Source organism: Pteronotus mesoamericanus, unplaced genomic scaffold (genome assembly GCF_021234165.1).
Source record: "Pteronotus mesoamericanus isolate MK-2021 breed Mesoamerican mustached bat unplaced genomic scaffold, CSHL_Meso_final contig_130, whole genome shotgun sequence".
NCBI classification, from domain to species: Eukaryota; Metazoa; Chordata; class Mammalia; order Chiroptera; family Mormoopidae; genus Pteronotus; species Pteronotus mesoamericanus.
In genome coordinates this window covers 5,478,058-5,506,022 of record NW_026555060.1, presented here as the reverse complement: position 1 = coordinate 5,506,022, position 27,965 = coordinate 5,478,058, and the positions used below count along the sequence as shown (strand labels likewise).

Below are 27,965 nucleotides of genomic sequence, written 5' to 3'. Positions count from 1 at the left end.
GGAATAAGAATAAGTATGCCATAAATGACTTTGAACAATTAACTTGGGGGTTGGAATTCGGTGGACGGAGGACATGCTATTAATCTACTAGGGAAGAAAACAAAGGGACAATCATCCCGCGGTCACAGCTACAGCGCTGCTAGGAGCCGTCCCCTCTTTCAGGTTCAGAGCAGTGCCAATCCCAGATCCGCACATCTAACTAGGCAAGTCCAAAACATGCAACTTCACTCCTTCTCAAGAATCAATTAAAAACAACAAAAAAGATGAGTGGATGATTGTTTAAACTCTAGTTACCAGATGCCATGTACAATTTTAAAAGGATGGATTTTAAAACTCTCTTTTGGGATGAATGTATCTTAACCAGCAAATGACAGCTGGCAACGGTGCAAAGTTTTCAGAAAAAATGAACACTATCCACCAAACAACTTACCCACGGGCAGTCCCACCACTGTGGTGTAGCCGCAAACAAGGAAAGTGACTTGGTGGCCAGAGATGGCAGGAGGTGGGGTCCAGCTAATGGCAGTGCCAGGGTTAGTTCTACTTTGTCTGTAATCTTAGGAAATGTTATATGATCTCATGCCACTACAGGTCAAGGAGAAGTATAAAGCCTTACCTATGTTAAAAAGGGAGCATGTCATTAAAATAGAAAACACAGAATTCAGAACTATTAGAAAAACTAAGTTAGGCTCTGAGGTGGAAACATAGCCGGTGGATAAATAAGCATCTCTTTTTGTGTTTTCTCCCTAGAACAAAGCCAGCTCCTAAGTGGCATGTATGGTGACTCCAGCGTCTCCTGAGGAGGAAGGACTCTCCCGTTTATTTTCAAAGTGCTGCCTGGTTACCCTGGTTACTGTCTTTCTGTGGTCCTCTCTAACCAAAACTCTCCACTGGCAGGAAGAGGAGTGGTGCTTTTTTGTTTTTTTTTTTTCTTTTGTCTTATTTTACTTTTACACTTCAGGACTCCAACTGGCAGTTGATTTTACTGTTCAAATGGTAAAATGTGGAAAAGAACTTAGAAGTTACTAAAAAATACATGCCATTGCCAGGCACAAAACCTGGTGACTATTGTACACCGAATTAAGTCTAATTCTATTAATAAATGAGAACATATAAATAAGGTTAAAATAGAACTCACACATACTTCACATAACTTGAAAAGCATTATATATTGCTAAGGTCCAAGGTCAGGAAGAAAATAACCCAAAATGTTCAACTGGGCAAGGAAACACCTCTCTACACTGGCAACTCTGTTACTAGATACATTTTGTCAATGGAGGCACACTGCTGATCAGCTCTTGGCATTTTTATTGCTTAAAGGCACATCCAGTATAAATGAAATATCCTTAGAACATTGCTGGTCTTTTATAAACATTTTTAGTTCTAAAATATACCTTTATGTATGTTAGTGCTTCAGGATAAGAAAAACTTACGTTGGGCTTCCTAAGCTGTGAGCCAGCAGCTTTTTCTGTTTCATTCATGCCACAGATGTGTACACACACACACACACACACACACGCACGCACGCACCCCCATACCTATTTTTATCTTGGGTTAGTTTGGATCAACAAGGGTAAGATGCCAGATGGCTTTAAGTTTGTCTTCGCTGCAAGAGGTGCTGCACCCTCTGAATCCCTGCATGGGGAATGTCACCATGAGTGACCGACGCTCTTCCAATGTGGTAGCTACAAAGTGGTTCCTTGAACTGGATTATAAACTAAGCAATTGTTACTCTCAGAACTTACTAGCGCAACTAAATTTTCAGCACTTGGAGTCTTTTCATCACTTGGCTCTGTAGCAACCCCATTAAAACGACACCTCACCTATACCAACTACTTTCTATTGCTTAGAAAACATGCCTGCTCCTTGGCTCTCTTGACATACTTTCTGCTGTCTCAGAGCTTGTAAAGTTTGTAAAGTGTAATTTAAAACTCTCCGTGTGTCACCATAGCCATGCACTTTGATTCCTAACACAGGCAGTGTAACCAGATTCCTCAAGGGCAAGCCTGCTTGTTCACCAAGACTAAGTGAACAATCCTGACGATGGGTCTCAATTACTGTAGAGACTCAACCCTATCTTCTACACATATTTTTTTACACCTGCCTTTGCCTGCTTGAGTACCAACATTTTTATTGTTTACTTTTGTCAGCTTTTCCCCTAGAATGTTAAAACCTCAGACAAAGAGCAGGGAGCCCGGCACATTCTGAGTTGCCGTACTGCCTGGAGCCCTGCCCAGACCAAGGAGGGCAGCGTCTGCAGGCTCGCCGTCCGGCCGCACACAGCTTTCCTCAAGGTACCTTACTAATCACTGTGCTTCCTGTCAATGGCAAATGTTATAAAACTGCACTCTCTAGTCTTTAAGGTGATTGACATACAGCTTCAAATCACCAGGGAAGGTCAAGGAAGGCCCAAAATCTCCCACTGGAATCAAGCAGCTGTCATCGGAGTATCACAGGGAATGGCCAACACAAGAACAGATTTTGACCCTTTGGCACATTAAATCAAAGCCATATTTAAACATGTTTTTTGTGTGTTGTTATAGGTGTGTCTTGAGGGTTGTTGGGGGTCTTGTAATTGGATGGGACTGTGACCCCATTTTCACAATAAAACAGTTCATCATCTTGCTGAATTTAGAGGAAAACTAGTAGCCACTAGCAGTTCTTCCAAATCTTTCATCTGGGGAACAACAACTGGTTTATCAAGCCTTACAATGCAGAATAGAAAAATAATTTTAACAATCATAATTTTAGGGCGCTCTTTACCGGGAGTCATGAGGATTGCCTCCAGATAGTAGTGCAGAGAAATAAACCATCTTCCCAGAAGTCAGTGTTGGTGCAGAAGATGCTACTGGAGACAAAAGGTTACTCCAGTCCTGACTGCTTGACCACGTGGTCAAGTTTTATAAATTAATGTTTGTGTACCCTTTAGAAATACTTTAAAAACCTTTTATCGTCTTCCCTGCGCTGTAGAGAAAATACTTGCTTTTATCTTTCTGGTAATAGACCGGTTTCCAGTCTGCAAATGGGAAAAGTAGAGACATGCAAGAGGAACAAATTGTTAGAGGCCCCAGTACAGGGGGTGACACCTGCTTACTTTTTCTTATCTTTGTCTTTCTTGGTTTGCTGAGCCCCAGACTGCTGGGCCTGGGTCTGTAGTAACTGAGCTGCTGCTTTCTTCTTCTGGAAATTGTTCACCTCCTCCTCCAGCTCCTTCTTCTTGTCTTCCACTTTCTTCTTCTCTTCTTGGTGTGTCCGCTTTAGGAGGTCAAACTTCTCATGGAGCTGGAGAGAAAAAAAAGAGGACAAGCATGGTGAATGAAAAGTTTATTAGTATAAGGTTATTTGGAGCTGTTCAAAACCACACCTGCATTATGGTGCTGCACGTGCTTTAACTGCAGGAATGAGCAGCGCCTGGTGCTCCAGGAAGAGTTAAGCTGAGGTGGGAAAAGCATCCCTTGGAGCCCTATTCTCTTTGATACCTGGACCCCATGGAGCTAAAGAGAATCCCTGCATGCCTTTTCTTTCTTTATTTATTTACTTATTTAATTTTTAGAGAGAGGGGAGGGAGGGAGAGAAACATCAACATGTGACGTTGCCTCTTGGACATCCCAACTGGGGACCTAGCCTGCAGCCCAGGTAAGGGCTCTGCTGGGGAATCGAACCAGCAACCTTTTGGTTCATAGGTCAACCCTCAATCCAATGAGCCACACCAGCCAGAGAGGGAATCCTTGCACATCTTTTCTGAAAATAAAATACATTTCATTGTAAAAAGCATAAAAAAGAAAATAAAAATTATCCATGCTTTTAAAAAGAAATTTACCCCAGTGCTAAGAGTTCTTTATGTAATGCATAGTATGCATTTATTTAGAGACATATACAGACGAATATGTTGAGAAATTTCTGGCCCTCAACAAATTGAATTTCAAGTATTATCACAATGCAGAAACAGAAATTAGAAGGAAGGGAGTAACAAAAATATTCTTACTAAGTAATTCTAGATTTTTACCCAGCATCCACTTAGTACTTAAAGCCAAGGGCAAATAAAGCTCAATTTTCCTTTCTCTGCAACAAAACTGTGTTGATCGCTTTCTATTTAAATTACCTCTAACTTTCATTCATCTTTATGAAGATAAATTAAAAAGGGATGGTGAGAAAATTATTTAGACAATTTCATTTGTAAATACATTGAGCTATAGGCCAAGCACTCGCAATATTCATTATGATCAGAGGCGAACCTATTACACGCACTCTCTCTCAATGGGATGAATGTTACAGCAGAAATCCATGTGAACTTCTAGGAAGCAGTTAATTTGGCCTGGCCTTTGGGAATGAGATGGAATCAAAGGGATACTGGATTAGAGCACGCAGACCGACAAGGAGGGAACATGAGCACAGCCGCGGCATACAGAGACCATCACCTGTCAGTGCTGAAGGGCCACCCACTGTTTAGCTCTCTGAGTCACTTGGCTGATAGACTAACATACTAATAATAGTTCCAGAACCTCAAATCTCATATGTCAGATTCACATACTGAGGAAATTCAGAGGTACAAAGAAAATGGGACCAGGTCCGGAGACCTAAGATCTTGTTTTAGTTTCACTTTTGCTGCTACCTAGGTATATATTGCATAAACTGCTTCACCTTTGTGACTCTCAGTTTTATCATCTGTAAAAGGGGGGATAAGAATATCTGACCTGCTTTTCTTGCCAGACTAGTATGCCATGCATTTGATAAAATGTATGTAGAAGGTACTTAGAACAGCATGAAGTCTCATAAAAGGTGAAATATTAATAAAACACCTTGCTTATTTCTCTCCCTAGATAAAGGACAGATAAGATGGCCTACCTCTTTCTCTGCCTCTTTAAGTTCAGCTTCTTTCTCCTTCACTCTCATAACAAACATTTGTCTCATTTCTTCTTCTTTCTTCTGAAGTTCTCCCAGAAATTCGTTCCTTTTTGCTTCATATGTCTCCTGAAGGCTATTCAAAGATCACAGAGAAGGACGAGTGTCATTGAAACTGCATATGAAATTTCGGTTCAAAGACTTTCTACCTACTCTTTACCAAAAAATAGATACGGCTGCCACTTACCACATTAAAGACACATAAAATGGCACCATCTTCTTGTTAGTTACGTGGTGATCAAAAAGACAAGTGCATCAAGAGCCAGAGAGGAATCAATAAGCACAGTGCAGCACTAACGGGCTGTCTCTTACTGGCCACGTCTTATTCTACACATATTCACACAGGGAAGAGCCTGGGCTGAGCTCGCTGGTATCGTCCAGATGAGCACATGGGGTAGACATCAAAGATATGATTAAGAATTTAGAGGATGGAGGTAGTATAGTGTGGGGTGAGAAATGTAGAGGTACTAGAGCCAGGAAGATCAAGGTTTGGATTCTGGGCACAATGACGTATTGACTGATCTGGATGAGGGCACAGCCTATAATCCTCAATGCTTCCTGTGTAAGATGTGGATAAAACAGCACTCACCTCCCAGGGATATGATTATGGGAATTAAATGGGGCAAAGTGTCCGAAGCATTCAGTACTTAACAAGTATTGCCCTCTCCCCACTCTCTCCCTCCAGTCTCCAGTTTAGAAAAATAGACTCAATGAACCATCCAAAGACACCATTGTATATCTAAAGATATTACACAACATTGCTACTTTTAACGTATTACCACTTATAAATAGAGCAGGGAGCGGTTTTATTTTCATTTTAAACCCTATTCTCCTCCTGACTGTCTAAAGAATTTAGAGTCCAATATTTTACATTGAATGCCACAACTCAGCTTTATCTCTAAATCAGAACAAACATATTTACAGAAATATCACCTTTGGTAACACAACTTAAGAAAACACACACCCATGCCCATATGGACGGAAACAATTGCTGACATTTTTATAAGGTGCTATTGCTATTTCTCCCTTGCAGTTCCCCTAAAACAAGAGTTGTTCCAGTAACACAAGCCTGTCGGATTATCCGCCTTTATCAATGGGCCAAATTCATCCAAAGTGCTGACTCCAAACTGGATAGCACCTCTGGATGACCCCAGGCACTGTAAACAGCCACCCCCAGCATTCACACTTGGCCTTTAGAGAAAAAAAAAAAGGGACATTCAGGTGGTGGGAGTGCCCGTGCATACAGACATACAAAAAACTAAACAATTAGAAAATGTCTTAATTAGGACTGTTTCTACTTCTACAATTAATGCTTTTATTGGCTGATTAGAAGTAAGTTGTCCTGCTCTCAAGAGTATCAACACTGAGACTCCCGGCCAAGATGGAGGTGTAGGTAGATACACTTTGCCTCCTCACACAACCAAAAGAACAACAACAAATTTAAAAACAAAAAATAACCAGAATTGCAAGAAAATTGAACTGTATGGAATTCTGACAACCACGAAGTTAAAGAAGAAACATTCATCCAGGCTGGTGGGAGGGGTGGAGACAGGCAGCTCGGGCAGAAAGGACAGGTGGCAAGGTGGCGGCTGGAGCACTGGGCCAGCGAGGCAGAAGCTGGTGGACCGGGCAGTCCTACATCTGCCTGCAGATAAACTAGGAGGAACAACTGTGGAGCAATAAAGACCACTCAACCCAGGATTCCAGCACGGGAAAATAAAGCCTCAAAACCTCTGGCTGTAAAAACCTATAGGGATTGCAGCAGTAGGAGAAACTCCCAGCCTCAGAGAAGAGTTTATGGGGTCCTAGAACGTACACAAGCTCACCCCTCTAGGAATCAGTACCAGAAAGGCCCAATTTGCCAGTAGGTAGCAAGGAAAGTGACTGAAAGCTGGAGGAGAGCCAAGCAAGTGGCACTGTTCCCTCTCTGACCCCTCCCCTCGACCCCCACAGACAGTGCCACAACACAGGGATGGGGGTTGCCCCACCCCGGCAAGTACCTAGGGCTCCACCCCTTCCAACGTAACAGGCATGCTGAGACAAAGAAATATGGCCCAAATGAAAGAACAGATCAAAGCTCCAGAAAAAATACAACTAAGAGGTGAAGAGATAGCTAATCTATCAGGGGCACAGTTCAAAACACTGGTAATCATGATGCTCACAGAAATGGCTGAGTATGGTTGCAAAATAGAAGAAAAAGTGAAGGCTATGCAAAGTGAAATACAGAAAAATATACAGGGAACCAACAGTGAAGGGAAGGAAACCAGGACTCAAATGAATGATATGGAGCAAAAGGAAGAAATAAACATTCAACCAGAACAGAATGAAGGAACAAGAATTCAAAAAAATGAGGAGAGGCTTAGGAACCTCCGGGACAACTTTAAACATTCCATCTGAATCATGGGGACGCCAGAAGGAGAAGAGGAAGAGGAAGAAATTGAAAACTTATTTGAAAATATAATGAAGGAGAACTTCCTCAACCTGGTGAAGGAAATAGACTTCCAGGAAGTCCAGGAAGCTCAGAGAGTCCCAAAGAAGAAGGACCCAAGGAAGTACACACCAAGACACATCATAATTACATTATCCAAGATTAAAGATAAGGAGGGAATCTTAAAAGCAGCAAGAGGAAAGGAGACAGTTACCTACAAAGGAGTTCCCAGAAGCCTACCAGCTGATTTCTCAAAAGAAACCTTGCAGGCAAGAAGGGTTTGGAAAGAAGTATTCGAAGTCATGAAAGGCAAGGACTTATATCTGAGATTACTCTATCCAGCAAAGCTATCACTTAGAATGGAAGGACAGATAAAGTGCTTCCCAGATATAGTAAAGTTAAAGGAGTTCATCATCACCACACCCTTATACGAAATGTTAAAGGGACTTAACTAAGAAAAAGAAGATCAAAACTATGAACAGAGAAATCACAACAAACTCAAAAAGTATCAACAACTGAGAACCTAAAAAACAAAAAACAAACAGCAAAGAACTAAAACAGGAACAGAATCACAGTAATGGAGATCACAAGTAGGGTTATCAGCAGGAATGGGGAAGGGGGAGAATGGGAGAAAGAGTACAGGAGAATAAGAAGCATAAAGAAACATAAATGGTAGGTACAAAATACACAGGGGGAGGTTAAGAAGAGTACAGGAAACAGAGAAGCCAAAGAATTTATATGTACGACCCATGGACATGAACTAAGGGGGGAATGCTGGTGGGAGTTGGGGAGAAGGGTGGAGAGGAATAGAGGGGAGAAAAATAAATGGGACAACGGTCATAGCATAATCATTAAACTATAGTAAAAGAGAAGAAAAAAAGGAGTGTCAACACTATCTGTTAATGAAGAATCCTGTGTTTTGAGTTTCCAGAGGTATATTTAGCTTTCACATTATTTTATGAGACTAAAACAAGTTTGGCCAATGTTAATGTTGGCTAATAGTAATAGCAATATTTGGACTTGAAATTTAAGATATATAGCCACAAAGATACAGAAGTGTGTTGATTATAAAACAACAAAGTAATTCATGAATTTGATATTGTTAGCTTCCAAAAAACTCTTCGTCACCATTATTTTGGGTCAGAATTGCCAAAGGCAAAAGATGGCTTATCCTTGCTGTGAAATTTTGGGGGGAACTTGGTTTTTGATGATTTTAGGATAATAAATACATTTTCTTTTCTTTCTCACAAGTATTGGGAAATACTACCAAGAAACACTACTGAAAATGTGTTTCAGAGATCACTAGTTCAAGAGATCTTAAACAGAAGGGTTCCAAGTCAAAAGAATGAAAGGAAAATGCTACGTGCTATCTCCCTTCAGGAGAGTCACAATGCACAGTGGCTACCAAACCCCGCAGGATCCTGGGCATGTTTTATTGAACTTTTGTAAACAGTTTCCTAACTCCACTCCTGGAGAGGTTGATTCAGGCTATCAGGCTAAGGCAAACCTGTTATTTTTAAATGCTCCCCAGGTAATTTGATGTAACCAGTTTGCCATCCACTGCTTATCTTAAATGCTCCAAAAAGTCCTTCACTAAAGAACCTGTTTAAGTTGATTGACTTACAGCTCCCCAAAGTTATTTAATCGTGGAAAGTTTCAAAAAGTAAAATTCACAGTGCCCTGGCTGAGTGGTTCAGTGGGTTGGAGCATCAGCCTGTACACCGAAAGGTTGTGGGCTTGATTCTCAGTCAGGGCACATATCTAGGTTGCAGGTTTAATCTCTGGTCAGGGCAGGTACACAAGGCAACTCTTTCTCTCTCTTCCTCTCTCTCTAAAATCAGTAAACATATCCTCACATAAAAGGCTGGATCTGAATGAGGGAGAAGGTCAAATGAGGTCGATTTTACCACAGTGTTTTTGTTCCATCTCTATGCATGGGGAAAAGAAAAGTCTCCATGAAAAAATAAAGACAGCCTCTCCTACACTAAATCCATTTTTCATCAGGTTTAAAAACCACAGAGTAGGCCTGATTTTGTAGGAACTCTTTTTCGGTCAATGCATTTCAAGGTTCAGTTAGCTAAACTTGTTTGCATAAAAAGGCATTTTCTACCTTGACTCAGAAAATGACATTTCATGTGGTTGAAGAATGCCAGTTTCACAAGCCCCCAGGGTGGGACGAAATGATGCAAACTGGGCCAGAGGCTAGCTTCTAGGTTGGACGCCCTCTGCGGGTGTCTCCGATCATTCTCACCAAAGTTCACACACGCTTACAGCACTCCACAGAGGCACTGTACTGGGCCACCAGCCCAGACTTGACCAGACTGCCTCGGTAGCAATTCAAGAAAATGAACCCCCTACCATCCCAATGGCAGCTCAGATCTAGGGGCGTGGAGCCTGCCACACTACACGCAGGCTGCCTCTGGTACCATGCCAGCCAACTCCTATGTATCAACTGAGCATGTGAGTACAGGGCGAGCCACGAAAGGGCAAAACAGTCTTTTCCCAGGACCTGTGGCCCCCAGTCGGTAGAGACACAGAGCCCAGACACACCTCACGTCTATATTTAAGAACTGCAAAAGCTCAGTATGGACAAAGCAACCTCCTCCTGCAAGCCTGGCCTGACTGCCCCACCTCCCCCTGGCATTTCACCAAGCCAGTGCCCCACCCCGGCAGACCACCCCCACCCCCCGACCTCCACGGGGCTCTGACAGGGCTTGGGCCATTGCTAAGCCTCTAATTCTACACTGGTTTCAATACTTTCCCCTTCACATTTTGCCTCTTCATCAGCATCCATCAATAATGTGGGAAAATCCATACGAAATTTTCTGTACGTTATCCCCTTTCCTAGTCACATGTTACTAGAATCGTACCAAACCACTCAAAGCTAGTAGAGCACTACAGAAAGAGCAAGCCTTGGGAAGTCAAACCCACCTTGGCAAATAGGAATGAGGCAAATTGTAGGGAGCTGCCACACCTTTGTAAATGCCTGGGCCAGCCGCTGGGCTGCCCTGATGAAGAGCACTAGTTCAAAACTCACCCCCCCGCCCTTACTTCCTACTTGTAGGGTCTTGGGCAGGTTGCTTATACTTTCAGTTCCTTAGTTTCCTTAACAGTAAACAAAGGAGGACAATGACATCAACTACACTGATGGTTGGGATAATGCAAATAAAGTGTTTATCAGATGGATGTGGAGAACGTTACCCTAAGCGAAATAAGCCAGTCAGAGAAAGGACAAATACCATATGATTTCACTCATATATAGAATCTAATGAACAAACTGAACAAGCAAAATAGAGAGACTCATAGGTAGAGAGTGGGCTGACAGCTCGAGCGGGGGACGGGGGAGCAGATGTTAATGGGTGGAGCAACTAAACACAAAGGAAAAAGGCCTCGTGGACATGAACGACAGTGGGGTGAGTGCAGGGGAAGGCTGTATAAAGGGGATAAATGATAACGGGAAAAAAAATACAAAGAAAAAGAAAACTGAAGTGGTCATCACGATGCCTGGTAATATATGAGATTAATCGGTCCCCACCAGGTGCTTCCCTCCCGACATGTCAATCCAACAAGCATTTCTGTGATGCACCAACACACCACCTTCGCCACTGCCTTGGAAACACCCGACTGCTTTGTGGCCTCGTACCTGAAGGGCTTGCTGTCAGGGTCAGTGTCCTTGAACCCCATCTCCTCAAGCTTACAGCGCCGATACAACTCATAGTGGCGAGTGTGAGTCTGTTCTCGCAAATCTTCCATGTTCACGCGGATCAGCATCTCCCGAAGTTTCACAAAATCACAATGGTTTTCATTCTCAACTGCAAGAGATGGGGGAGGGGAAGTGGGGGAAGGGAAGTAGGGGAGGGGAGAGGCTGCTATCAGCAAATAACGTCACTGATATCTGAAGTGATGTTTCCAAGATGTTACCAGTGTTCCTGAAATCTCTGAGGACTCAAAGCCACCTTAGGATCTTTGACTAGATTCGCTTTACTTTCCCACAGAAGACAAGGTTTCCGACGTGGACCATAGTATTGAGGACAGGAGTGACTGCCGAGTGCCTGCTCAGTGCAGGGCACTGTGGGAAGAGATAAACAAATACTGTCTTTACTCTTCATAATAATTCTGCCAAGGAGGCACTGTGACTCTTGCTTTGCAGCGCAGAGCTTGGTTTTGCTCACTTAGAGGTCACAGAGTCTATATTCAAACACCACGATGTCTGGCTTCAAAGATAGGCCTGCTTCTACCGCTCCATGCTGCCTGGAGCTGTACAAGGCCTTTTTTATATACCACCTCTTTTAATGTTGTCAACACTATGAAGAATATTTTCTTCTTGTAGAGAAATTGGTAAGATTTACAAAAATTACAATTTTCCTAGGATCTCAAAGATATTGTCTCTTCTCCTCACAGATTTATAGCCTTTATTCAGAACAAAGGAATAAACCAATGAAGGAACTTTCTGGAGGCATCCTGCTTAATCTACAGCACTGGACGTCCTGCTTCAGAACACACAACGAGGGCAGGTAATAGAGTCCTTGCTCATCCAAGTGGCATATGGGAAGCTCCTTCAGGTTAGCGACTGTGGTCCTATCTCACAGTGCCAAACATGGGTCAGATATTCTCTTAGTTCTCAGATATTTACTGAGATAACACTTAACTGGAGGACAATGTTTCTAGAGATAAACAAGGATGGAACACCTATTCTCTTGTTTGCAAGAAACTCTCTGCAGCTTTCTTGCACTTTACAGATGAAACTGGTTCACACTCCTAGGGAGGAACTCTTTTCTATCAGGAATTTATACTGAATTTCCCACACAATCCATCCTTCTTAGGGGCTGCCTCATTGGCATTTGGGTTTTGCAGCCACCTCTCTCCATTGTCACCGCTGCCTACCTGGTTGCTATTTCTTTCTCACCTTGACGAACGCCAGGTGTACAGCCCAGCTGCTCCCTTCCACCCGCCCATGACTAAGGACCTCCCCAAACACGGTGGGGCGGGAGGAAGGTGGCTGCTGAGCACAGGGGTTAGGTGTGGAGAATCCCTTCCCTGTGTCGCACACATACCCTGCACCACACCCCACGGGTACTGCCGGGCCTTGGCCATCTTGTTGCCGATCTTGACCTCTTCGGTGCTGCCGACCACTGCGAATGGCAGGTGTACCTGCCAAGCAACACAAGGACAGAGAGACAGTGAGTCCTCACTTCACGTCATCAGCAGGTTCTTGGAAACTGCAACTTTAAGCAAAATGAGCATAAAACAAAATCATTTTACTATAGTCTAACTGATATCAACAAGAGTTTCTATGGCATATTTCTGGTCACAAAGACATCATCAAACTTCCAAAGACCCAAAACACTTCTAAACATAGAAATATATGCGAGCTACACATACAGTTAAGAAAGATAAATAAAAACAAGTGAAATCATTATATTGCAACCCGCTGATTCTAGTTCTTGGTCGAGGGTGGCCGGAACCTGTCCTGGCAGCTCCAAACACCAGGAGGGTCCGCTCTCTGGACAGGGCGCCCACCTTCCATCACAGGGCACACTCACACCCACACTTAGCCTGGGACAGTGTGGACACACACAGGTTCATCCGAACGTGCACATAGTTGAGATCGTGGAGGGTGAGGGGTGTGGCGGAGTCCTCGGAGAAAACCCACGTGGACACGGGGAGAACACGACAACACACAGACAGCGGCCCTGGCCAGGAACCCATTCCCCCGCCCCCGCCCTCATCAACACTGAACCAAATGACGTTATGGAAGAAGCTGCTGCAGTTTCCTTCCCCGGCGCTGGCAGACTGGTTTTCCACCTGCCTCTACACCCTCCCCATGTCAATAGGCCTCTACTAAGTGGCAAGAGAAACCAGGGAGGGTAAGAGAGGGAGGAGATGCTGCAGTCCAGTTGGGGTGGGCTTCCTGTACCCTACCCCTCCCACACCCAAATTCTGAATATCTGATATGAGCTAGATCCAAGGTTAATCTGTATGGATCTTTGCAACTCAACAGGAAGCTTTAGACACACGCTGTGTGATGCAGTAGCCACTAACACACGTGGCCCTTGAGTGTTTGAAATGGAGCTTGTGGGATCAAGAAACTGAATTTCACTTTGCTTCAAACTCAAATCTTCTAAAAAGCAAAGAACCAGTTTTGTCAATGCAGATGTAAAGATTAAAGGAAAATTATCTTTTTGCAGCTTATTTTATATTAAAAAAATTTTTCAGTATGTTAGGAGTAACTGGGGGTGCACCCAACTTGGGATGTGTTATAATTGTAAAAATATATGCTGGATTTCAAAGCCTTACTATGAAAATACCTCATTAGTGATTTTTATATTTATTACATGTTATAATGATAATGTTGGACATATCAGGTTAAATAAGTTCTTAAAATTACTTTCATGTTTCTTTCCACTTTTTTTAATGTGGCTACTAGAAAATTTTAAATTCCTTGTGTGGCTCGTATTACATGTCAGTTCAACAGCACTGCTTTTGATAATTGACTATTGCACAAAATTCAAGTTAGAAAGGCACTGGAGCCCCTCATTATCAGCCCAAGCCTTGCACCCAGGCTTACCGCAAGCAGAGACGATGCTCAAGACAATTGAGTGTTCCACATTGGTCTATTCAGGAGCTATGGCTACATTCTGGGGAGAAAACAGGAATTCTATCTTTTTGCTATTAGCATATGAGTAAGAACGTTTGAAATGACTCCCCGATCCAGTGTTCTTCCACTACAGATATGCTGAGAAAGGCAAGAATATTTTAAAGCCAAGTTCTCTCCCACAGGGCACTTGGCATAACCCTCTGCCCAGGCCGCCCAAGCGGCATTTGTTTTCTGTTGCTCAAGATATTGATTGATATTGTCTAGTTTGTCTCATGGTCCTTAGGTAGGAAGGAAAGCACATCCCTTACTCAGACTCCAAGTCAGGAGCTGAAATGTGTTCCCCAAGGCTGAGGAGCAACAGGACCCTTCCAGCCAACATTTTGACTTAATGACCAAGGAAAGAGCTTCCTCCACACAAACCGAGTGACAAAGCAACCACCAGTGAAGCCTTTTCCACATTTCACGTGGGATTTCGTCACCCAAAGTTGTTTGCAACGAAGACCCAAAAGAAAATTTCATGGTAAGATCAAGATTAATTTGGGAATGTCAAAGATCTTCAGTTCTATTAATCTGATAAAGAGAGAAAGAAAACAAAAGGGTCATGGGTACTTTCTTTCCAGGGAAGTTAACACAATTTAGTTTCATGACTGCAAAATAATTTTAAAAAATATGGGAGAGATATGAAGAGAAAATCAGATGATATTCATTCATGTTCCTTCCTGAATCCTACATTGACACCCAAATTGCAGTTCAATGGAAGAATAAACAAGTGGCATCTCAGCCCAAGTCTTGGACAATGGTACAAACAAGCACAACTGCCCTGCTCAGGTGGCACTTAGCATAAAGGGGGAGCATGTCTGCTCTAGAGTGAAGCTGCCTGGGTTAAAATCCCATCTCCACCCACCAACAGCTGTGCAGTCTTGGGTGTGTGGCTGCCATTTCTCATATGTGAGGTAGAAACAATAATAGTACCTTCTTGTGGGATTATTGCAAAAATTAAGTGTAAAGCCTTGAGCCCTGGCTCGTGTGCCTCGGTGGGCTGAGTGTTGGCCTGCGAACCGAAAGGTCGCCAGTTCGATTCCTAGTCAAGGGCACATGCCCGGGTTGTAGGCCAGGTCCCCAGTTGGTGGCGACTGATGTATCTCTAACACATTGATATTTCTCTCCCTCTCTTTCTCTCTCCCTTCCCCCCCCTCTAAAAAATAAATAAATACATAAAATCTCCAAAAAGCTTTTTTTAAAAAGTGTAAAGCCTCGAACAGTACCAGGTGCATAGTAAATGCGCTATAAATGTCAAAAATGTCAGGTGCTATTATTATCACGAAGCTCTCAATGCCCAGAACCAGAGAATTTTAGAGGAAGAAAAGACCTTATGTTTCACTTTGACCCAATATAGGAATTCCCTCCAAGTTCTCTCTCCTGAGTTGAAACAATTCGTTGTTTACCTGCCACTTGGGAAGGGAACTCGCTACCTCCGTGGGGTGTTTGTTGAATGGCAGTGGTGCCCCCGTCAACCTTCCTATGGGCCCAAACCCCTCCCTCCCTGCCCTCTTGCCCGTTCACTTTGGTTCTGTCTTTAGAATAAGTCCAGTCATTCTCCCTTAGGACAACCTGCCTTTCACACCCCGCATGCCTACTTCCCAGAAAGAACTGGCTCTCCAGTTTCTTCCAGAGACTTTACTGTCCCGGCCGCAGAAGGATGACAGCCAGGGCGGGTCACACCACTCAGAGTGTGACCAGACTAGGGCAGAGTGGAGCCGAACTATCTCTGCATTAATGAGACCCCTACATTTTAAATTCATATAATAGTGGACCCAGAGAGGAAGACAGTTACATGGGCTTCCAAAGTCCTCGTTGTATTGAGATTAATTTCAGGAGGAATTATGATGACAAGCATCAAGCTGTGTACAGGACTGGGGACCAGGTGGGCTGGGTTGCAATCTCAAAGCTGCTATTAACTAGATGGCTTTGACCACATCATCTTATTCCCTCAATGAACTTCAGCCTCAATGACTCCCTTTATACAGAATGTCCACAATGGGCAAATCTGGAGAAAAGAAAGTGAATTAGGGATTGTCTATGTCTGGGATGGTTGGAGAATTAGCAGCGAACTTTCTTTTTGGGGTGATGAAAATGTTCTAAAATTGTTCGTGACATTGGTTGTATAAGCCTTTGAGTATACTAGAAACCACTGAATTGTACAGTATATCAATTATATCTCAATAAAGCTATTAATTTGTTAAAAGTGTCATTTTGTACATTTAACAATGGCATGATTAGACAGAATGTTTCATGTTCATATCTCCTAATGAAAGAACATACCTCAACCTTCCACAAATTTAAAACTTTAGACTGACTTCTGCTGCCAGTAGCACATATCGGGGTCAACTTTGAGCGTGTATTCAGGTAAGGCCAAGCTATTTGGTAGCTTTTAATTACATTTCACTGAAGGTAACCTACCATTTTAAGAATTCCAAAGAGCATCACTAGATATCAACAACATGCAAAGAATGCTGCTTTTAGAGAAGTTACACATTCCCAGAAGAAAAAACGTACGGAGAGTCACCGTGGCTCAGATGCACAGAGCAGCGGGAGGCTGCGGCTGCCCACTGGCAGGACGGGCCCTCGCTGGGGAGACTGTATCGCAGGCACAGCGAGACTGCTGAGGCTTCAGCCACAACCTCCTGCCCGCTCCGCCCTGTGATGTGGGAATTATACCCCCAAATGCTGGTTTACTTAATAATTCAGGAAAGGTGGGGGAACAGAAAAGTCAGGAACCAATCCCAGAAGCAAAAGGGAGGCAGGCTGGCTTCTGTCAACCTTGGCACCAGCAAGCAGAGACCTATTTCCTTTAAGCTGCTTTATGTGAAATGGAAATGGGCTGGCATTCCCTTTCCACAAGATTTGCTATAGAAATCATAATTGTTAGAGTGGGAAGGAAATTTGAGATCATCTGGTTTAACTCTCCCATTTGATAGACGGGAACACTGAGCCGTAGGGTGGGTACCTGACTTGAAACAGTGGCAGAGCTGGACCACACTGAAGACGTCGGATTCCCTGCCAGCGTTCCAGCCTCTCTACAATGCTGACGCTAAGACAAGCCTTCAGGAAAATCACTGATTGGTCCTTTCTTACTTGAGGACTTACACTCATTGTTGCATTAATCTCTGCCACGGTTTCTTCATCTGTGGGGAACTGGTATATCTGGACTCCATTGCTGACCAGTTCGCTCATGATCTTACTTTTGAATTTGTGCAACTCGTTCTTGGCGATGGTGTCAGCTTTTGCAATTATTGGAATGATGTTCACCTATAAAACAAACATATCCATTTTTACACAATTCCAATGTAAGAAAAATGATTAGACAAATGAATAGAACATAGCAAACACATAAATAAAACTGGTAAAACTACACTTTAAAAAAGATATTAAAAATGGGACTTTTGACCTAGATGCGAAATTAAGAAGACATGGGATAATCTTTAGTTCTATCCGTGAACACTTCTACTTCCTCCCATCTGCACTGAAAGCATACTTGTAACTTCCTCTTGGGCTACCTCTTTCTTCTTTACAAAGTAAAAGGAAATGTTACTCCATGACAAATAGCGATAACAAAGAAACTATTCTTTTAATAACCAACCACTCCTTTTAGGCCCCTCCCAGCTCCTTTAGGGACTTGATTTTTGCATGTTCCTAGCAGTGTAATAATAAAGTGTTCCTTAGTTAGATTAGTGGAATAATCACCCCCACACAGGGTAACATCTTTTCTTTCTTCCGATAACCCGAAAACTGCTAAGAGTGAAGCACCTAAATTTTAGCCGAAACAAAAATGGTTTCACCTACTTTAAAATTTTTCAAAATCACACCAAGTAATTCTTTTGCAAGTCAACTTCTATCACATTGCTCCTACATGTATCCAGTCTACAGGATACATTTTTAAGGTTAACTTTCTTCCCCTCCCTGGTAGGTACAGAGGTTTCAATAAGATGCTGCTGGCATCTGATACCCGGGACCGTACCCTCCACCTGGCTCAGGTGAAAAGGGACCGCCTCCCTGAGAAAGCAGTCCTGGCCAGGGGAGAGAGTCTTCAGGGAGCTTTTCCAGGTCTTGTCTGTATTCCTCTGCTTCTCCTTTTATCCCAAGAGACCAATCAAAAATCCCTGGTAAACCAGAATGAGATGACATGCTGACAGGAAAAACCCATTCCTCAACCTGCTCCTGACCTCACCCCGCCTGGGCTTCCGCCAGTGCATGGCGGACTAAAAACACACCCGTGACAGTGCGGGGCACGTTTGGATCAGGACTCAAGGAACAAAAACTTTCCACTTGTTCATATGGGCTATCTTTTGTACACATTGAATAGTCTGTTAATATCCACATAGACAAAATGGTAGAGGGTCATTGTTTTCTGGCAATTTGATCAGAGTAGATAGACAAACCAGGCAATTTAGACTTAAGGTCTCTCTTTCCTCAGTGAGAAGTACTTGCAAATCTTTTCTGAAATGATCATTATGTTTGCCTTAACTCTTCACTTTCTTTGTATAAACAAACCTTCGACAATATCGTTTTCAGATGCTCCCTAGCACTAACTCTGTGATGATATCAGTTGTTTGAAAGCAGTTTAACTCCCTCGTAGTGACTTTTTCTTTTTAAGCTACATTTGTTTTGCCTTGTTTTCTTTTCCTTGGAAAATCAATGCTAGTAGACATAGTCCTCTGCTGGGTGCTCGCCTGGCCTCTCCACGGGGCCTCCCGTGAGGAAGCCGCCCGCCTCTCCGCCGTTCCCACCCACTCACAGGGGCAGGACGGCACTGGGCCGGGCCTCACTGCCCGGGCCCCCACCACTGATGGTGCACTGCAGCTGAATCGGAGGCGATGAAGAAGGGTTTCTATTTATTCTCCCAACAGTACTCTAGCTGAAGAAATCCTTTCAGGCTGTTGGAATATCCTTCTATAAACCAGTGCTGGAAGCCCAAGGAGCCTGGCCCTGCTTCAGGCCCCTGCAGGCCCTTCGCGGGCTGATTCAGAGAGCGGCCTTGGGGACAGGCCGATGTTCTCGGCGTCCTCTCACTAGTATGTCTCTCTGGAGAGAAGCATATTCTAAACCTAGTTGTTTGGACAAAAAAAAAAAAAAACCAACAAAAACAAAACCAACAAAGCCCTCTAAGAAGAGACTTTTTATTGAACTCAAAAGGAATCTAGAATCTTGGAGAAATACCATTGCTTCATTTTGTGGTTGTTCACATTTGCCGCTGATTTATTTCAAAAGGTATTTATGTTCTGTTTATCTCAAAATGAAAAATTAAATCAATTGAAAAATATATCACCCAATGTTATCAAACTTACCAGTCCCTTCCTTCAAACACTGTGGAAGAGGGAGGTTAGGAATGTAGACAGCTCAGGGGTCAAACTAAAACTAAGGCTTTACTTCTTTCCACCACGTGGGTGCAGTTTAGTTTTAAAATCTAAGAAGGTGGACTGTTGTCACATAGATAAAAAATGAACTTTTTTTTCATGCCAAACTTCAAATTAAAGCCAAACCTTTAAAGAAATCTAACGATAGTTTTTAAGGAAATAAACAAATCATGAGTTTATGTTCTAATCTTCCTAAATTTCACCCCTCCTATGACTCTTTCCTGTCTTGACTAGGTAATTCCTCAACCCTCACCAGAGCACACACTGTTGCTAGCTTAAGAACTAAAAATACTTTGTAACAAAGCTACATAGCTTTGTTTGTTTCTTTTGTTTTGTTTTCTCCTAACCTCCAGAGAGGTTTTGAAGCATTTCTCTGACGTTGCTCAATCCTATGGTTCTATAAACCAGGAAACACAAATTATGGGTTTGAGGGGAGGGGGGAGGGATGAATGGGCAGAGCAGAGAGGATTTTTAGGGCAGTGAAACTACTGTGTATGATACTATAATGATGGATACATGTCGTTATGCATTTGTTCAAACCCATAAAATGGACACCAAGAGTGAGAGCCTCAGTGTAAACTATGGTCTTTGGGGGGATGTATTAATGCAGTTCACTGATTGTAACAATGTACCACCCTGGTGGGGGGACGCTGGTAATGGCAGAGGCTGTGCATGTGTCAGGGCAGGGGGTGTATAGGAAACCTCTGTGCCTCCCTCTTAAATTTTGCTGTGAACCTAAATCTATTCTTAAAAAAAAAAAGCAGGGGGGGGGTATAAAATAAAACAGAACAAAAAAATTACAACGAGAGCAGAGAATAAATTGGGGCCTTCGAATAAAGGTGATCTACAAAGTAGAGTGGAGAGAACCAGAGTGGCAGTGAGTACCTTACTGTCCAGCTTTTTCATGGTGACCAGGTCCAGGGACTTCAGCGAATGCCCAGTAGGGGCAATGAAGTAGAGGCATGCATGGATCCTGGTGTCGTGGTAGTTGAACAGAGAACGCTTGATCTTCAGTTCCTCTTGCAAGTAGGCCTCAAATTGGGCATCAATATATTCCACTATCGGCTTATAGCTAGAATGCAGAAGAAGGCTTTCTGAAACACATTTTCGGGTCAGCACGTTTCTAGTCACAAACCTCTTGCTCAGGTCCGCGCGGCCCGGTGCGCCAGGAAAGCCTGCAATGCTCCCCTCCCGGAGAGCCACAGCCTCGGTTCCGCGGCATCCGGGCCTTCTGTCCTCTGGTCCCTGGGCATCTCTCCAGGCGCCCCTTTCCCACTGCTCCCCAGCTCACCACTTCTGTCCCAGCCACGCACAGCAACTCTGCCTCCCACCCCCTGATCTAGCCTCTCCACCTGCGACAGCCTTCTTCCTCTTATTTTCCTGGCTAACACGCATCCTTTAACACAGAGATGATAAACATGTGGTGCATGCCGTCATTTTCCTTGGGGAACCCGTGAAGATATTGTTAAGAGATCGTGGCAGTCTATCCTCCTGGGGCAAAACGGAGCTTCCAAATCTGTCCCAACAAAGTGATTTTGACAGCCTGCACCAAACGATGGAGATGGGTGCACAAAATAAAACTGGCTTGTGATTTCAGGAGAGGGCGCCGCCGCTTCCTGGGAGCTCTTGCCGGGTCCTTTGCCCCACGCGCCCAGGGGTGAGGGGCCCTCCGTGCTCTCTCGGAAAGCGCTGTGCACACTGCATGATTTCAGCTATAAACGGAAGTGCCTGGAACATTATGATCTTTAAGATTCTTCCCGACTCTAAATTTTATGATTTAAAGATAAATTTTATAACCCTCTCTTCTCATCAAATCATAATTCAAATATTTTTTGGAGTATTATGTAGGATGCTATTAACTGACTATAAATGCAACCGTTAATAGCATATTGGGAATACATATTCAATAAAACCGCATGTTCTCCAGGGATTCAGTGGTGCATTAGGTCACTGGATAAGCCATGAACTCTCTCAGGTCCCTAAGAGAAGTGAGTGTCAGCAGCAACAAAGTTGGTCTGTTAGGACTACAATAGGTTAATTCTTCCCAAATTTACTATGTTGCTGAGGAATGATTTAAGCTTTAAGAAATATAAAAGCCTTCCAATATTGAATCCCAGGACTATGAATTAACGGTAACACTTGAAAGGGAACTACAAATATTTTATAATGAAGATGACAGCAGACACCTTAACAGAAAAAACAAAAAACCAAAATAAAAACAAAACAACATCAAATAAATTTATGACTCAAACCAAAGCTGTCAGATAGAAGCTTTCGATGACATTTTTCCTTGGTAGCTTATCACAGACCATTAATTAGTTCACTGTAAGCACACAAAACTTTCCAGGGATTTAAAAAAGTAGAATGTGTCTTAGCAATAGAAATAAAAAGTTCTAGATCATGACAAGCAAAGTGCCAGTGAAAAGAATGAGCAAGTGATGAGTCTTCTATGTTTTCCAATTTTAAAATGTCAGATATTATATAACAGTAGTAATCATTGTTATCACAGGGTAGTTACATAGGATGGTGGTTCAAAGTATAGGTTCAAGCCAGACCACCCAAGTCCAAAATCTAACTCTACAACATACTTGCTGTGCGACTTTGGGCACGTTACTAAATCTTTCTGTGTCTCAGTTGCCTCCTAGGTAAATCAAGGACAAAAGTAGTATCTGCATCAGAGTGCTATTGTGACAAATAAGTGAGCTAACAGATGTAAAGGACTAGCACATAAAAGATAGAACTATTTCACAGTAATATAATAAGCAACAAATACAAGAAAAGCAAGCCTGACTTTTTTTAAAAACGGGGGCAAAAACAAGAGAACCTTACCCCCACCCAGTTCCGTGGCAACTGCCTGCTGCTGAGCTCAAGCCCGGCCAGAAATGCACCAGCGCCTCCAGCGAGGGCCGCCAGCCCTGGCAATCCAGGGCCCGATCTTTCAGTCTCCTGACACTGAGGCATGTGTCTGGGGACGCAGGGTGCTCCCCCAATATCCTCTCAGCCCCAAGGAGAGGAAAAGCAGCTCACGGCAGTTGGTCCTTTCGGTCTCCCTAGTTCCTGATTTGCCTCTCAGCACCTCCTCCCCAGCAGTTGTCCAAGTATATTCTGCTTTCTATTAACTTCCCTTTTTGCCTCTGGTTTTGATTCTGATTCTCCAAGACTATGGAAGACAGAACTTCTCTCCTTTGCAAGTGCGGAATACTTTCTGCCCTAGATTCAATTGTTCCCTTACATCTCTGATTTCCTGTTGCGGAGTCTTGACCAGTCTTTCCGTCTCCTTCTTCCCTTCTATGTGGTCTCCCTGGAAAATCGCGGTTATTCCTTTGTTTCACCTGCCATCTACCTGATGATGATGGATCACATATCTCCTCTTGCAGCCCAGCTCCTTCACCTGAGCTTCAGACTCATCCATCTGTTTACCAGATATTTCCATTTGCTCTTCTAACAAAATGAGTCCGAAATCAAACTCGGAACTCCGTCTTGTTGCCAAACCCACAATATTCCTCAGCACAGTGAATGGCACCTCCCTCCACACTGCCGTTGGGTCAGAAACCCGGGATTCAACCCAGAGGTCCCGTCCTACCTCCGGCACATGAAATCCCATCCATTTTCTGTATCATTATAAATTAATAAAAAATGTATTCCAGGAGAACTCTTTACCAAAATCACGTTTTCCTATGTCAAAGATTTAATTATGTTGATGAAAGTTTCCTTCTGATGCACAACAAGCTGGCAAAGCTGCTTCTACTCCCCTTCACAACCCTTTAAACAAATCTTCCGCCCCCTCTCCTCTGCCTTTCCACTTCTTGTTATCAGCACACAGTCATAAAGATAAGGACACTTAATCCCTATTTTGCCTTTTGCTAGTTTCCATTCTTATAGAAAGGACAACTATTTATATTCCTCTTGGCCAATGCAAACTTCTCTGGATTGCAGCCATATAAGTCAGAGGAAATGGGGGAGGGAGGATCTTATCTAGCCCTTACATTTTCACATAATTTCCTTCTATGGCATGGGGAGATTCCCTTTTACCCACCACTCATTTTTTCATACACCTCCAACCATTAAAAACACAGTAAGATGAGAAATGCTTGACCCTGAAACTGATGGAAAAAATATTTATACAATGTTTTCTATCCACCCAAGCCACATACTGCTCATTCTTGCAAAGCAGGCAATGCTACCACTAGGGACTGACTCCACACTCTCTGTGTAACCAGACACCGGCCACGGATTTGTACCATCTTGCTATCTGTTAGCCCAGGGCAGTATTCTTTATCCCTCAACTACCTCCACCAAAAAGTGTGGGAAAAAAAAAACCCCTTAGAATTCCAAGACCAATCAATCTACGTCAGTTCCACTTTGATAACTCTGATGAAGATTGGGTGAGTCTGAGGATTCTGAGTGAATTTCAATCATCCATGCTTTTCAGGGCTAATTATCATTATAGTTAATGAGAAGCCATTGGCAGTCCACCTCCCTCTCCCAAATGCAGGGCTAATCATTTAATTTCAAGTTATACAGCAAAACTTGGTTTCCCTTCTTCTCCAGATCCCTTTCCTTCTTCACTGAAGAGTACAGACGGCAAAACAAGGAAGCCCTTAAGCCACCAAGAGTTAATCTCATTATTAAACATAACAGGAAACCTTACCAGATCTCTCTTCCTGCCTCCTTCTAGCCAGCCTGGTCCCAGGCAGATAATGATGCAGGAATGCTGACAAGCCCGAAGCCTACATAAACAAACTGGGACATTCTTGGAGTCTTGCATCAATGGCAGAAAAGCTTGCCTAATCCCCAAAGTAGTACAATAATCATGGGTTTAGACAAACAGCACATCCCTTACCATATGGTTACATATCAATGCAAAAATGCATATCCCACCTCCAATTTTTTGATGGGTGCAGGGTCTATCTGAATAACTACTTTGAACAGTCATTTCAGTTTATAGTCAATAGCGTCAACAATGCCCTTCTGGGGCACCGAGTTCTAAATGCCATTTGAAGAGGTTATGCAACAACTGTCAAGAAATTTCAGAAGAAAAAAAATATACCTAGTATCTAGGTTAGGTTAATATCACACTTCCTCTCTTCTAAATCTCCTTGGAAACTATTATTTGACCCAAATGAGTCCGATAATTTCTTAAAGAGGCCTTCAGCTGCAACTACGGGGATGGTATTGTTCTAGCCGCTTGCTGCTCAGCACCGATGAGCGCAACCCCACCCACCTGACGCAAAGTCCCTGTGTAGGGGAGAGGCAGCAAGGCGGCAATGACTCTGACTCTGAGCTGGAACAGCACGTGGAACCTTACCAGCAAGATGCTGGAGGAAGGTTCTCTTTCCTGCAGAGAGGCATCCTGAAAAAGTCCATTGGCTGCCTTCCAAATGGAGTGCACACACATGACATTCTCTGACCCCAGGAAGAAACCCGCGCAGGCCGGAGAGATGGGGATCCGCCTTGCTCTGAGTGTGCACTGCAATTGCGTGATGACCGGGAGCCCCCCCCCCCCCCCCCCCTCGCCCCGCTCTCTCCCAGGCTCCCACAATGCACCGATGCTCTTTTTCTTTTCGCCAGGATTTTCTCTTCACCCATTCCCTTTAACATTACAAACAGCCCTCAGGCAGCACCCTCTCCATCACTCTGTGGCATTGAGGTCATATATTAAGAGCGGCTGCTCAGCTGCAGGGCCTGAGCTCAGCTGTGTCCCACCCCAGCACAATGTACAGATAGTCCATTTTGACCAGATGCAAAATAAAATCTCTCTCACTATATCTAACAATTTCTCCTGTTATTACAGGACAATGTTTATGAAAGGGCATTTAAATTGCTCTATAGATAAAATAGAGCTCAGTGCTCCGCTACATAATGAATTAAGTGTTTCTCTAGCATGACCATGGTGCTCACATATATCAGGGAGAGTTAAAATACAGGGTGAGGCAAAAGTAGGTTTACAGTTGTGAATATGCTGAACAGTTCATTCTTGCACTATTATTTACTAATTATTGTTATTATTTTCCATCTGAACAACTGTAAACCTACTTTTGCCCCACCCTGTATATCTAGGCAATACATGTGTCTAGATAAAAATATTCAAGTTCCTTTTAACAAAACACATGTATATAATATACACAATTTTAAGGAACACGGGAGAAAACACATGAATGGAAAAAACCCTGGTACTAATGAAGTTTCTAAGCCTTAGGCAAACGCACAATAAATTCCCGACTTGGTGAGTTAGTCCCATAATGCTGTCACGCTCCAAAATGTCTCAGGAAGCCCCCCTTCTGGAACCATCTTCGGGCCTGGGACAGTTTTAACTTCCTCGAAACTTCTCTTGAGATAAAATGGAATATTCAGAAGAGCCAGCCAGAAGTCAAGATATTCCCAATAGATCTTTTATAAAAATGTTTTCTTCACTTTGGGTGTTTAGGAGCGACCCAAGGCAGAAGCCACATGGGGAAAGATGGCGGAGGCATTTGGTTCTATGTGACAGATCTGGCAGACGTTTTAGAGACCTGGCCCCCCAGGGATCCAGGTACCAAAACCGTAGAAGGTGGTTGGTGGCAGGGGTTTCTCCTAACTGTCCTGTCAGGTGGTTGGATGTTTCTGTTTCTCTAGGTTGCTTTTCCTGATGGGAAACCCCCCAAACCTGATTCCGGCCCTCCTGGAAAAATGTCTGCAATTAGCCTATTCCTTCTAGCAAACCCCTTCGCCGCTTACACCAGCTGAAACCGATTCGGCTAGCTGATTCTGACCTCAAGAAAGTTCCATTCTAAGAAAATTCTCAGAGGACATGCATGTCTTATCTTTTAGGTGATAGGGTTGGACCAACCCCCATAACCAGTGAACATTTAGCCTTTGACTTTACCAGGGATGGGTCCTGTTATTGCTTCATCCATTTATATCCCCACAAAATCCCAACATATACCTGTCATCTTTATTTATCTGGTCTCCAAATCCCACAGTGTCCACAATGGTTAATTTCAGCCGGACATTGCTTTCCTGAAGCTCATAACTTCTGGCTTTTAACCGGACTCCTGGTTCATTGTGAGTAGCTGGGTCACTTTCAAATTTGGTGTTGAATAAAGTGTCCATTAATGTGGATTTGCCGATGCCCGTCTCACCTATAGGAGAGGAATCAGAGAATGTGTCAGAGCCTCTCAGGTATCAGTTCATTTCACCGGGAGCTTTTCGTAATCATGTTTGTAAAGCTTCTAAAAAAGTCATTATCACCAAAAATCCCTCCACGAAAAGATAGTCCTTTCTATGTGTGATCTATCGAACACCTCCCTAGAAATTTCTTAATACATTTTGGAAAGTATTTAGCAGAAAAATATCTTGAACTTGCAGGTCAAGGTGCTTTTCTTTAGCTCTAGATAGAGAAACAGAACAACGTAAGCTTTCCTGGGGTCAGTGTGTACACCACAGAGACACTTTCTCTCTTCTCCTCCTAATTGCTGGTGTGTAAATGTTACTTAAAAATAGTATATTGCTGAGTTTCTATTACTAGAAAAGAAAGACTTACTCCATTTATACTGAATTATCTGATACCATATACTGTTCTCAAAAAGAACTACATTTTTCAAAGCAACACTCTTGACAATAACAGCAATAACAACAAACCCAGCTAACGTTACCACATGCTTACTTTGTGCCAGGCCCTGTGGGCGAACTTCTAAGGCGTGATCTCAGTTACGGTCATACCTCAGTACTCGTCAGCTTCAGAACTCGTCAAACCCTGGACTCGTCACGCTTTGGCAAGAAAAAAATGTTCCAGCACTCGACACTTGCTCAGGACTTGTCGCACTTGCTAGAACTTGTATGAATCACTCTGCTGCCCCACAAGAGAAAATGCTTCAATAGTTCAGTACTCGTCGGTTTTGGCACTGGTCACAAGTTCCAGAACGAACTAACAAGTAACCCCTGTAAACCCTATTACCACCCTCCATGAAACAAACCAGTGCTCCTGTTTCCTCCATGTCACAGATGGGGCGCCAAGGCTTAGGTAAAGTTTAGGTAACTTGCCCAAAGTGACCGTGTTCAGTGGCAGAGCCAGGGTTCTAACCCAAATCTGTGTGACTCTAATACATACACTGAACCAACAAAGCATCCTGGTTTTACTATTACAGAAAAAAACTGACTGCCTAATATTTTCCAGTTATAGTTGTGAATTTGTGTGCATCCTCTAAGTTACCCCCATTTTCCCACTCTTCAGCCGGAGGCAAGATGACAAACACTAGATAGTTTTCCCAGTTCCAGGGTGATGTCTGTGACAACGAAACTGAATCACATTAAATAACCTCCAACATTGGCCTTACTAATTCCCATTGATAATTCAAGTCAGGAAGTGTTTACTAAGACCCTAGTACATTTAGTGCAGAGTGGCAGGTACCTCGTACCACTACACTAATCAAATGGTGAGACTCAAATGTAGAGCCATAAGCAACTTTAGCCTAACCCTGCATAATAAAACCAAGCAAGGTTCTCCTTAATTCTACCTTCTTATGAGTCAAAAATAGTTGGCAATGAGAAAGAACTCACCCCACCCTTGTTATTGGTGGTGGCGTTGGTGATTGAATAGGTGTTAGTGGAAAAGGGAAGTAGAAATCAAAGACCATTACCCATAGGA

At 43.2% G+C, this 27,965-nt stretch overlaps 1 protein-coding gene across 6 annotated transcripts in view; it reads right to left on the bottom strand.

Annotated features, from left to right (window-relative positions):
- Positions 1–27,965, bottom strand: part of SEPTIN11 (septin 11) — an 87,383-nt gene that overhangs the window by 5,704 nt on the left and 53,714 nt on the right. For all 6 annotated transcript variants that reach the window (XM_054591833.1, XM_054591835.1, XM_054591846.1 and 3 more), the window contains exons 3-9: positions 26,265–26,460; positions 20,225–20,411; positions 17,073–17,234; positions 12,382–12,478; positions 10,971–11,139; positions 4,843–4,975; positions 3,092–3,279 (exon numbers count right to left, since the gene is read on the bottom strand). In XM_054591833.1, the coding sequence (XP_054447808.1) occupies positions 3,092–3,279; positions 4,843–4,975; positions 10,971–11,139; positions 12,382–12,478; positions 17,073–17,234; positions 20,225–20,411; positions 26,265–26,460 (1,132 nt within the window). The remainder of the gene's footprint in view (positions 1–3,091; positions 3,280–4,842; positions 4,976–10,970; positions 11,140–12,381; positions 12,479–17,072; positions 17,235–20,224; positions 20,412–26,264; positions 26,461–27,965) is intronic.